Raw genomic sequence first — 13,051 nt, 5'->3', positions numbered from 1 at the left:
ACCTCCTCGTTCCCACCACGGCTAACATATAACTCACACTGAGTTTGGGTTTGTAAAGAGAAGTAATTAAAGCCAAATGATAGGACTTGCCTTGGCTAACAATGATTTTTAAACAAGAACGAGTGTTGGAAGGGGCCATTTGCGGTACCAGAGCACAGGGCTGCCATTAACAACTAAATAAATGTGACCCTCACAGCCATTATTAATGTAGCAGCAGTACTTCCTCCATGGCTGTCTTTAAAGGGGGGCATGTCATAAGAAGAGGACCCCCCCCCCCTCAAATAAGCATCCAGGGCTCCTTTTAACTCCGTGATGGTCCTGTAAACAAGCTCCTTTAGCCTTTAATGCAAGTGTGCTCAAGAGATGGGTGGGGTTTGATTAGGTCTCCTATCTGAACTAAAATAAGCTGCAGGTAAGAAAAAGTTGGAGGCAGAGTTACAGCAGATGTGCATTTAGATGAGCTGAGACAGTCCAGCTACATTGGAAGATTCTGATGTGGCTTTGAAAACCCCAGAATTCTCTAAACTCAGTCATTCCTGAATAAAATACCCCAGGGCCGCCGAGAGACTGGGCCGGGCCTGAGGCAAGGCTGCCCCCGGGCCCTGCCCCTGCCGCCCTCGCCGCCCCCCAAGGTCGCTGCCGCCGCTCCCCCCTCCACCCCACCGAGGTCACCGCAGCCACTGCTCTCCCCCTCCACCACCCCAACGAGGTCGCCGACGCCACTCTCCCCCTCCGTCCGCCACCGGGCCGGGCCCCCTGCGTAAAAATTGCAGTCTCACCTCCGTGAAAGCAGCGCTGCAGGCATCAGAACGCCTCCCTTCAACCCCCCCTTCCCTCCTTGTGTCCCGCCCTCGCGGAAGTTACGTCAGACAAGGACAGGACACAGGGAGGGAAGGAGGCCCGAAGGGAGGCGTTCTGCTGCCTGCAGCGCTGCTTTCATGGAGGTGAGACTGCGATTTCAATGCAGAGGGCAGACAGTCGACGACGGAGGGCGGGTGGGACTGTGGCATCAGGCCCCCCTTGGAGGCCCGGGCCCAGGGAATTTTGTTCCCCCTCCCCGCCCCCCTCTCGGCGGCTATGAAATACCCCAAGCCTGCAGGAAATCAAGCTAGCTACTCACCAAAGATGGAGGTGTTGCAGGGAAAGTCATCTACGGTACTGTGGCTAGTGATATGTATCAGGTAGCAGTCTTCATCTCCTTTGTAAATAGCTGGCTGCATCGTGACTGTAAACTCTCCAATCTGTGCCCCCGAGTCCGAGAAGCAGCCCAGTGTCTCGGAAAATGCACTCAAGAGCAGCTCATCCTCTCCTGAAAGAGAACGTGACTTACTTCAAAAGGGTACATCTCCAGTCACAAGCGTAGGATTATTGTTGTGGGGCTTCTCAACTCTCTCCTGGAGCCACACCTTGCCAGTCACATTTTCAGGATTACCACTATGAATATGCAGCAGGTATATTTGCATACAATGGATCTCCAGTGTCATGTGGTGGCCCTGTTGTATAAGATCTACAGCTCGGCAAGGTGATACTACAGAGGAGGTATGGTAAGATGGGGAAACAAGAGGTTGCACACCCATAGCTTACATGCTAAGGTTAAAGGGGAAAGGGGGGAGGAAGGGAACGGGACTTAAAGGTGGTGGTGACGGCAAATGGTAGAACTCAAGGTGGTAGACTTAACATCAGGAAATACTTTTTCACAGAGAGAGTGGTGAATGCCTGCAATCTTGGCTTCACCCCCAACATTTCTGAAAGTGACGTCAACCTGGTATAAACCAGTACTGTGGCGCACATTTAAGGAGGAGCACGCATGAGGGCATCTTGATTTGACCATCATGAATATCCCCCACCATTATTTGACTTTTTATTAGTACATCTTATGCCATCCTGCTATCCATTTCCAGTAGGTTGGGGACTTAGGCCTCCTCGCTCTGTTTCTGTGACTGCTCCTCAGATAAGATACTTGTCTCGTATTTCACCTGCTTCCATAACTACTTGTATAAACTCCAAAACTCAAACTTCCTTACACACTGCTTTACTTAATGTGTGATCCTTCAAGGGGAAACAATACCTTAATAAGGACTTAATTCTAAAAGATAAACTAGACCTACTACACCTCATTGAGACATGACTCTCAGATTCTGATATCTCAATTAACACAGGCTTCTCTCAAGTCTGTTACAGTCGTTCTCATAAGAGAAGAGGTGGTTTGGTTTAGCAGTTCTGTTTTCCTCTAATATCCCCTTTGATACAATTAGATTTGGGTTTCTGCCAGGTACTTGTGACCTGGATTGGCCACTGTTGGAAGCAGGATACTGGGCCAGATGGACCATTGGTCTGACCCAGTATGGCTATTCTTATTTCTTATAGTCTTACTCATGCCCCTCTCCTTGAAACTCTAGTGTTATAACTTGGTACTTCATCACCATTGCATCTTCTTCTAATAGACCACCCTCTTCCTCCCACTGTTTCATCTTCACCTAGATCACCTTATCATCCTTTCAAAATTCATTAAATTCAAATCAATTCTTGTATACCACTAATATCCCCTTTCCAGGGTTCACCAGGGTTCAGTGAGGTTGACATTCTAGGTGAGACAAAAGCGAATAGTGTTAGTGTGAGGTCTGAGAAACATTAGAGACCATTGGATTAATGCATAAGGCTAAAAGATAATGGATGATACTAGGAGGTAGAAGTCATGATGGATTATTATGAAGCAGTCTTTGGGAAGAGAAAGGTTTTTAGCCTCTTCCTGAAGTTGAGGTAGCTATTTTCTGTTCTGATGGGAAAAAGGTAGAGAGTTCAATATTTTAACTTCAAGTACAGGGAATAGACAGATGAAAATCTTCTGATTTCGGATTGTCTTTTGGAACGGTGATGTTAGCATTAGTTGTTTTTTCAGTCTGTTAGACTGGACCAAACATAGTGAAGTGGTCTTAGTCTGCAGTTCAGAGGTGAAGCCCTGTACAATTTGAAAAACTAAACAAGCAGCTTTGAACCTGAGTCTTCCTGCTATGGGAAGCCAGTGCAGTTTGTTTAGATGAGTTGAAACACTAGTATATCTATTCAATCTGTACATTAGTCTTGCAGCTGTGTTCTGTATGATTTGAAGTTTTTTCTGATATTGACATTTAATACCAAGAAATAGAATGTTACAGTAATCCAAGTGAGGAAGAACTAACATTTGGATTAGTAGCACAAAGGCTTTTTGGTCAAAGAATGATCTGACTAGACGTAGCTGTCTCACTTTGAATAGTGTTCTCTTCCATAGCTGGTTAATATGGGAAGAGAAGGTGAGTGAAGAATCAAGCAGGACCCCTAGTACTCTAGTTTCAGATTTGACTGTAAAGATTTGACCATTGGACAAAGATATTGATGATGGAACCTCAACTCCCTACTTTCGGAACCACAGGACCTTGGATTTTTGCACATTCAATTTCAGTTTATTGGTCATGGCCCAGGTGATAACAGCAGTCATTTCATTTACTACAGACTGAGTTGGATCTATGTTTGATGTTGTCACTGGTAAGAGAAGCAGGCTGTCATCCGCGTAGGATAATAGTAGTTCATTAAGTCTCAGGTATATTGAGTCAAGGGATGAGATAAACAGATTGAACAGGATAGGTGAGAAGGGAGAGATCTCTGCAGGACCCCACAGTTAGGAGACCAGAATTTGGTAAGTTGGTTGTTTTGCTTGATAGGATAGCTTCGCTTTGAAAGGAATTCGCTGAACCACTTGAACACAGTCTCTGTTATTCTAATCTGATCCAAGTGTTCGATTAGCAAAGTGTGGTCAACCGCATTGAATGCTGCCAATATATTGAACTGGAGAAGAATTACTTGGTCACCTTTGCAGTGGCATAAGAAGGGGGGGTGCGGGGGGGCAGTCCGCCCCGGGTGCACGCCGCTGGGGGGGTGTCGTCTCCGTTGGTTCCTTGCTCCCTCTGCCCCGGAACAGGTTACTTCCTGTTCCAGGGCAGAAAGAGCAAGGAACCAATGGAGCCGACGCAGCTCCCAGCGACATGGACTCGGGGGTGGATCGGACCTCCCGCCCGCCCCTCGCTTCTAAACTAAGAATGCGCTCCGGGGAGGGTGCGCACCGAGGGGGGCGCCGTGCTGCACCCGGGGGGGGGGGGGGCGCAGCAGCGACCCGCCCCGGGTGTCAGCCGCCCTCGCTACGGCACTACACCTTTGCATAGGTGTTGTTTGACATATGTAGTTAGAACTGGCAGCAATGTTTCTGTACTATGTGACGATCTGAAGCCAAATTGTGACCAGTAAAATAGAGAATTTTCCAGATATAAAAGACAGATGTTTACTAATGTAGGTTTCTAGTACTTTAGTAAAAAGGGGTAAGCTTGACACTGGATGGTAGTTTGCAGGTGATGTTACGTCTAGCCCAGATCCTTTCAGCAGTGGAGTGAGAACAATTTTGCCCATATCAGGAGGAAGAGAGACAGTTTTAAACATCTCACTGAAGTTATCGTGAACACCGAAGAGAAATAATTGTTTAGCACGTTCGCTTTATCTTCATCACTCTCCACATAGCCATTCTCATGATCTTTCGGTCTCACAATTCCATTCCTATTTCTTCTCCTTTCTCAAGTAGAGAGGTGTGGTAGCCGTGTTAGTCCACTCTTAAAGGTTATTAATAGAAATCAAACAAAATAAAACATGGAAAAGAAAATAAGATGATACCTTTTTTATTGGACATAACATTCTCCTTTCTCCAATCTATCTGAAAAAGGTCTTGTCACCTCTCTTTACATCTTTAGCCATTTTTTCTTCTACTCGCGCTTTCGCAAGCCGTATTTCCCTCTTCGCTTCTTTGAGTTTAATCCGATAATCTTTTCCGTGATCCTCTCGCTGCATTCTTTTGTATTTCTTGAACAACGCCTTTTTTGCTCTTATTTTTTCAGCTACTTGTTTGGAGAACCATATAGGCTTCCTGCTTCTCTTGTTTTTATTTACTTTCCTCACAAAAATATCAGTCGCCATATTTATAGCAGCCTTTAGCTTGGACCACTGTTTTTCCACTTCTCCTATGCCTTCCCACGCCAACAGCTCCTTCTTCAGGTATTCCCCCATTTTATCAAAATCAGTACGTCCGCACTCCGCCTTCTTCCTTACATCAAGCCATACGGTGTGATGATCACAATTACATAGGTGGGCACCCACCCAGATATCGGAAACACTACCTCCATTAGTGAGCACTAGATCCAGCATTGACCTTTCCCTTATGGGTTCCGTCACCATTTGTCTGAGCAAGGCACTTTGACAGACATCCACAATCTCCCTACATCTTTACGATTCCGCAGATGGGACGTTCCAATCCACGCCAGACAAATTGAAATCTCCCAACAGTAGCACCTCCCCTTTCATACCATCCTTGTCTAACTTCTCCATTTGCGCAGGAGGTCTGTAGATAACCCCCGTGTGGATACAGGTTCCATCTTCTCTTTCCAGGATGATCCAGAAATTGTGGTTAGTGCTTGGTGGCTTATAGCCGGTTAGCGCCGACATTCAGCATTGGGTTAATTGCGTAAATAGCGGTTCTATCTTCAACTGATGGAAATTATCTGGTTAGCGTTGAATATCGGCTTAACTGGTTAAGTTCCAGAGGCCAAACATGAAACTGGATGTTCAATGCCGGTCACTGGAAATGGCCCAGTAGTAAGAATGACACTTATACAGGATACCTCCCGCCAGCTTAATATCAGCCCCACTGACTTTATAGATAAATTTACCGTATTCCAACCACATCAAAGAGGGTTTAGAAAACATCATAGTACCAAAACAACATTGTTAGGACTCACTTCTACCATCCTGCAATCCTTGGATCAAGACCAAAGAGTCATTCTGCTTTCTCTTGACCTTTCAGTGGTGTTTAACTTAATAGACCATAATCTTTTAATTGCCCATCTCGAGGCTCTAGGTTAGAGAATGGCACAGGGATGGAGACCCACAGTAATCGCAGGGATGGTGGCAGGGACAGATCCTGTGAGGATGGGGACAAGCTTTGTCCCCATGTCATTTTCTACTTTGAAGCCTGTTAATTAACTGGACTGTTGTATATCATTGAGTGATGCAGACAATGATATTTTGATTTTTTGGAAAAACAAGCAAACATGCTGGCCACAACTAGCAAACTTTGCATGGGGGGATCCTGTACATCCTGCTACCAGCACATCTTCTAAGAAGACATCTTCTATTGCAGGAAGGACGGTGGAAGACAGGAGAGCTAGACTCAATCCTGAAATTTGTTGATGACTTCTTATTCATCCACAGATTAAAAAATCAAAACAGTGCTTCATAGGGCATATTTCTCCCCTTTAGTGCATACAGAATGGGTTGTATTTTGTACCCCTGGACATTTTAACAGGGTGGTTTAGGATTCCTTGGGGTAGTAGAAGTCAGCTATTGTTGGGGCTGGAAGGGTAGAGGGTGGTGGTGGTAGTTGGGTTATTATTGTCACGGTTGTGCCCCTGTTTCATGCTCTCACTCATCTCGCCACCTGGTGGTCAGACCTGGTGGCTGCGATGGACTGTCTGTTTGCAGTTTCCCATGTTCCAGAAGTCATGCTGGTCTGGTCCAGGTCTTCCAGCCTTCCAGACTGTCTTGGGATTTTTGGAACTTAGCAGCACCCTTACCTGGTGAACTCCCTTGTATGTTGCCTTTATTAAGCACCTGGGAACTTTCAGGCTTTGCCTTGGCAACAGAGGTCTTCGGTTGTGTTCTTGTCCTTGTTGGTCTGTTGCGGTTCCTGCCCTGAAAGCTTGCTTTGCCTGTCTTTGACCCTGCTGGTTTCCTGGTTTATTCTACTGTCTGCTGCCTGCCCAAGACTCTGCTTGTTTCCTGGTTTATTCTACTGTATGCTGCCTGCCCAAGACTCTGTTTGATTCATGGACTATTCTCCTGCTTCTGCTTAGTGCTTCTGTTCCGGTCCAGCTGCTCCAGTCCGGCTTGTGCCCGTCTGTCTGTGGTCTGCCTTACCTCCTGTTTGGGCGATTTGCCTATTGCTGCCACTCCTTGGCAGTGGCCCAAGGGCTCACTTTTCCTCACCAGCGTGACAATTATAGTTGTTCATTGTTATTATTGTTTTCTATTTGTGATGTATAAACAACAATTGCACAGATATTGTTCCTTTTTATACTTTAATAAAAAGATTTAAATATAAAATCATTAAGTGTTTGAGGCTTCTGCAGATAAGGACAGAGCCCATGGGGATGGTGCGGGGACAGGAACAAAACCCACGGGGACAGGGATAAACTTTGTCCTCATGTCTTTCTCTAGGTATAACAAACACAGTCTTCGATTGGTTCAGAACTTAGCTCACCAGGGGAGGAAATGATGTCACCAGAGTGGATGGTCGCTCTGGGGTGAAGCTCTGACGCAGCCATGCTGATTTTGTGCTATAAGTCCCTCCCACTGGGGGAACTGTTGCTTTGAAAATGCCTGATCCTCTCTCTGAATGTGCCATGACCACGCCTCCTTTTTCTAAGGGTTCCCATGTGCCTGTCCCACGCTTCCTTAAATTCTGACACAGTCTTTATCTCCACGACCTCCACCGGGAGGCCATTCCATGCATCCACCACTCTTTCCGTGAAGGAGTATTTTTCCTTAGATTCTTCCTCGATGGAAGTTGGAGGGCTATAAATACACAGGTGGCAAACCTAACATGGGAGTCCCAAAAGCTGAGAGCCCAGGAAGCAAATCCTAGATGGTGGCAGTGGCGGGGCCTAGTTCCAGCAAGGCACCAAATGGTGCATGCACCAGTGATTTGAGCCCGGAGTTATCCGCCATGTTATCTGCTGAATTGCTGTCTGTGCTAGAGGCTCTGCGGAAGGAAGTTCGATCTGTCAGGACAGACATCCGGAGCGTTGTAGCCGACATTAAGCAAGACCTCACTGACCTCAGTAATGATATATACCACATTGGAAAATGAGCATGTAATGTGGTATATATCACTCAGTGTAAGAAATGTAACGAAGGATGCTACATTGGAGAAACAGGCTAGATGTTTAAGACAAGATTCAATCTACACAGACATCACATGAAAATAGCCGGTGCCAGTCAGGCCCCCACCCCTGTGGGCCAACACTTCACAAGACCAGAACACTGCACCAGTGATTTCACAGTAAGAATACTGAAAGGTAATTTTAAAACAATACAGGAACGTAAGACCTTTGAAATAAGAATGATTGAATATTTTAACACCCAACAGACAGGACTTAATAAGGATCTGGGTTTTCTAACTCATTATAAACCATAAAGCTGTATTTCTCTGTTTATTACCCTCCTCTCACCTACCAACACCCATTCTGGTAGAATATCAATGAAATGCTTTGATGTCCCCATGCATACCCCCACCCTCCCACTCTGTCAGACAGTCAAAGTAATGCTTTGATGTTTCTCTCATATATACTATCTGCTACCTCATTTGCTTATTTCCGATCTGAGGAAGAAGGGCAACCTTCGAAAGCTAATCAAGAAATGTATTGTTATGTCCAATAAAAAAGGTATCATCTTATTTTCTTTACCATGTTTTATTTTGTTTGATTTCTATTGATAACCTTTAAGAGTGGACTAACACGGCTACCACACATCTCTACTCAGTATGCCCAGAAACTGAAAGACGATCAGTGGAAAGGAGTGTCTCTAGAGCTCTGTCAAGACCTATCTCCAGAGACGAAGGGAATTGCAGGGTGTCACTCAATACCTGCGAGATGCGGGTTACAGCTACAGATGGTTTTACCCATTTGCCCTGGCTTTTACGGTTGGGGGAACTACTAAACACAAAACACAGAAAACTGTAGGCAGATAAGGACCATATGGCCAATCCAGTCGCCCCATCCATGCCATCTACTCTCCCTATCACTCCCTTAGAGATCCTGATATGCTTGAGCAGCGTTGACGGCTCTACAGGATGAAAATCTCCCGGAGAAGGCTCGCAATTTGGTTGCATCTACAAGCTCAACTTGGTGTCCCACCAGGTGGCATTAAGTTTGGGGTGACAAGCGTTTGTGACGCACCAATAGTACCAGTGATGAGGAACATGTGCAGTGATGCACTGTTTTGGACAACTAGCGCCATTTTAATTCCTCCTGGGGGCTGAAGGCATTGGAAGGTTCATTAGGTTAAGCCTTAAGATGTTCTTTGTTGTTGCTGATGGTTGCTTGTAGCGTTGGTGTGTTTTGGAATGAATGAGTGGTGGGGAGGGAGGAAATATGGGTGTGTTGTGTTGTGTGGGGTATGGGGGAGTTGGGAGGGCGGTATTCAGTGGGCTTTGCACTGGTAGTGCTCACTTCTCCTTAGTTTGCCTGACTGCAATGCCTCAGTCGGGGAATGGTGTGGAATTTGGTAGGGTTGGGGGGGGGGAGGGATGGTTGGGAAGATTGTGTTGGGTAGTTTGGGGAAGGGGGTTGGGAGGGGGACAGGAAGACAGAGGGGAGAGGTTTGGGGGAAGGAGGATTTTAATTGCAAATTGGTATTCTTTAATGTTAACGGATTAAACTCTCCACCTCTTTCCCCAGTGTCTGGCATTTTCTTTCCTCCTCCATCACTTCACCAGTCAGCACATTCCCCCTCTTTCCACCCCAACAGCATCTTCTCTTGCTCCCGCCCATAAGCGTAGTGGTTTCTTTCTCCACCCCCACTCCCTCAGCACGGGATTTTAAGTAGGATTTTGAAAGTTGCCAGGGAAAGAGCCAGACCCACAAGATTCAGAAGATGGTTCCAAGGTGGAACAGGAGAGGGATTGGGCTGTAAATGTTAACAGAGACTGATGCACTAACCAACACTACGGAGAAACTCCATGGCATTCTGATTAGCTGTCAGTTGAACTGATGCCTCAGGCTCCTCAGGCACAGTCGGCGTTTCCTCCTCCAGTCCTTGGGCAAAAGGCTCCGCAGGCACAGTCAGTGTTTCCTCCTCCAGTCCCTGGGCAAAAGGCTCCTCAGGCACAGTCGGCGTTTCCTCCTCCAGTCCTTGGGCAAAAGGCTCCGCAGGCACAGTCAGTGTTTCCTCCTCCAGTCCTTGGGCATAAGAGAAAAAATTAGAACTGAGAGAGAGCAATTTTCAAAAGGTTTTACCTGAGCAACTAAATTTCAGCTGAAAATTGCCCTCTCTCTCTGTAGTTAAAGGTGCTCATTTTCAAAGAGGGTCAAAAACACAAACAGGAAAAAACCTCAATGAAAATTCAACAGGAACCAAGAGTAACCTGTGTAACTTTGTAAGTCTAAGTGCTTTGAAAATGAATCTCAAAGTACCTGATCTGCAAAAAGGAAAGGCCGAGAACAGATAGAGTTGGCAGACTATGAGCATGGGGAAAGGAATGAATTTTGTTTCAAATTCCTGTGCATAGGCGGTCGGTGGCCCAACTGTTTGGGGAGGCTAAAGGGGGCGGGTTGGGGGGTGGGGCTAGGGGTGGAGCTTAAATCCATAATTGTCTGATAACACGCAGAAAAAATAAATAAATAAAAATAAAAGTCACAATTAATACCTTTTATTAAATTTAGATATTAGATATATATCATATGTCAAAGAATAAAGTGGTTGCTCAAAGCATATTCTAAGCACAATCGCTCAACTGCAAAACACTATGCACAACGTTGTGCAAAAACACACTCAGAACCTTACTGTACCATAAATATTACACTGGGCAGAACCTAATACACCAATATACCACCCATACGGAAAATGCAGACCGTCAACAATATGAAACAAGGGATCATATCATCACAATTCTCATGTAGAGCCACAAAACACCCTAATTCATGTTTAATGTGGGATAAAATGCCATAAATAAGTAAATAAATATAAACTTTTAATGTTGAGCACCTGATTCTCAAAGTGGACATATTCCAAACACTATAATGAAAATAAAATGGTCTTTTCTACTTTTGTTGTCTGGTGACTTTTTCTGATCATGTTGGCCCAGTATCCATTCTGCTGCTATCTGTCCTCAGTGCAGGTCAGGAAGTCATCCTCGTTAAATATCTCCCTGGCAACCCAGGCCACCTCCAGCCAACCCCCCCCCCCCTGCTCTCCCAGCAGTAAGGTAAACAAACCATAAACCAATTTCTACAACTGCTAGAGGGCTTTCACTGCAGCTCCTGCTGTGAGGATGGAGGTAAATCAACAATTTAATCCCCTGGGAGCAGCTGGACTCCACAGCTGATCCATTCTGCTGCAGCAGGGGGGAGGCTTAGCCTATCCAAGCCTCTTATACTGGGCGCCTATGTTCCTGTGCATTATTTACTCAGACTTTGCATTTAGACTGTGGCCCACCTTGAATTTTCACAAGGTAACAACATCATTGGGAGCTTCCCTTTGAAAATTCATTTTCAGAAACAGAGATACTAAGTACCCACAGACATGCACACAATTCTCCTTTTTAAAAAAAACTGCCCTTTAGGAAGACAGGCGTAAAAGCTCAATAATGGAGTAACAGGAATGTCACAGGGCAGCAATGAGGTGCACTGGTAAAGCTGTCTACGGAGGGTGGGGTATCTCTGTATGAGGACAGCAGTAACAGCTGCCCAAAGGTGTGAATAGCATTGGTGAGGTTCTGTATATAGATATTTCAACTAGAATGGTAGTGCTGAAGGACACGAGTGGAGTGCAATAGCAATCCGTGGGAAGCTCCAGATAAGACTAAGGTACACTGGGGGGGGGGCTGTGTGTGTGGCTGAGGGGTACATCAAATTCTAATTAACTGTAACTGTACTGGAACAGCTGCACCATTTGTAGAGATGTGTCTGGATGTCGCGTCCCGCACCCCTACCTACCCCGGGGCTACCACTAAGGGTGGGCAAGCAGGATGACCATCCTGGGCACCCAAACCTTGAAGGGGGTCATCATGATATTCTTTAGGGTCAATCTATAAATCTGAGGCCAGAAGAGGGGGGTGAACGACACCAAAAGTGACCCTTGCCTTCATCAGTGATTGCTGTACTATGCTCCAGAGCAGGAGTGAGGTGCATTGGTAAAACTGGGTAAGATTGAGGGCCTCAGAAGTGGGATAGAAGAGAGGGCAGTTGCAAGGTGGGAGTGAGATGCACGGGGGTATCCATACTGGAACTGCAGGGGCTGCATGCACAGATAATGGCAGGCCTTTTTCAATTGAAAGGAAGCTCTAGAATGAAGGGACATAGGATGAAGGTGAAATGAGCTGTACTCAGGAGTAATCTAAGCAAATACTTCTTTACATAGTAACATAGTAAGTGACGGCAGATCCATCCAGTCTGTACGGTCCATCCAGTCTGCCCAACAAGATAAACTCATTTTACAAGATATGTGATACTTTATATGTATACCAGAGTTTGATTTTCCTTGCCTTTCTCAGGGCACAGACCGTAGAAGTCTGCCCAGTCTGTTCTTGTTACTAAAAGTTCTGAAGATTCTGGAACCCTAAAGAGTTACAAGATTCCAGAATCCCAATTAGTAGCAACATTCAATGTAGAACCCCAAAGAGTAACATAGCAACATAGTAAATGATGGCAGATAAAGACCTGTCCTGTCCATCCAGTCTGCTCAACAAGATAAACTCATTATACATGGGTATGTGATACTTTATATCTATACCAGAGTTTGATTTGTCCTTGCCATTCTCAGGGAACAGACTGTAAAAGTCTGCTCAGGACTGTTCTTGTACTAAAAGTTGTGAAGCTAACGTCGAAGCCCCTTAAAATTTATACTCCAGCCCATCCCTATCTATTCAGTCACGATCAGGGCGTAGAAGGGTAGAGACAAGCTTGCCTGTCCTAATTAGATTGTAAGCTCTGTCGAGCAGGGACTGTCTCTTCATGTTCAAATCTACAGCGCTGCGTATGTCTAGTAGCGCTTTAGAAATGATAAGTAGTAGTAGTAATCTCTAAGGACAGTAGAGATTAGGTGATGGTATGGATAGGTACACTAGATAGGAAGACAAAATAAGAACAATCCTCCGCAGAATTGAAGAATGCCAGACACAGAGAAGGTAACGAAAAATGTTAACCATAATACCAAGGTGTAAAAGCAGATTTTGATTGGCAGAATCAAGATTCAATACCAA

At 45.5% G+C, this 13,051-nt stretch overlaps 1 protein-coding gene across 1 annotated transcript in view; it reads right to left on the bottom strand.

The window, feature by feature from the left end:
- The window catches only part of LOC115475147 (ciliogenesis-associated TTC17-interacting protein-like), a 102,224-nt gene that overhangs the window by 42,253 nt on the left and 46,920 nt on the right, over window positions 1–13,051 (bottom strand). The window contains exons 5-6 of the mRNA XM_030210887.1: window positions 9,792–10,031; window positions 1,121–1,309 (exon numbers count right to left, since the gene is read on the bottom strand). Coding sequence (XP_030066747.1) covers window positions 1,121–1,309; window positions 9,792–10,031 — 429 coding nt within the window. The remainder of the gene's footprint in view (window positions 1–1,120; window positions 1,310–9,791; window positions 10,032–13,051) is intronic.

This window comes from Microcaecilia unicolor, chromosome 7 (assembly GCF_901765095.1).
Source record: "Microcaecilia unicolor chromosome 7, aMicUni1.1, whole genome shotgun sequence".
NCBI lineage: Eukaryota > Metazoa > Chordata > Amphibia > Gymnophiona > Siphonopidae > Microcaecilia > Microcaecilia unicolor.
Note: the sequence above shows the minus strand (reverse complement) of the source record. Positions and strands in the feature narration are given on the sequence as shown.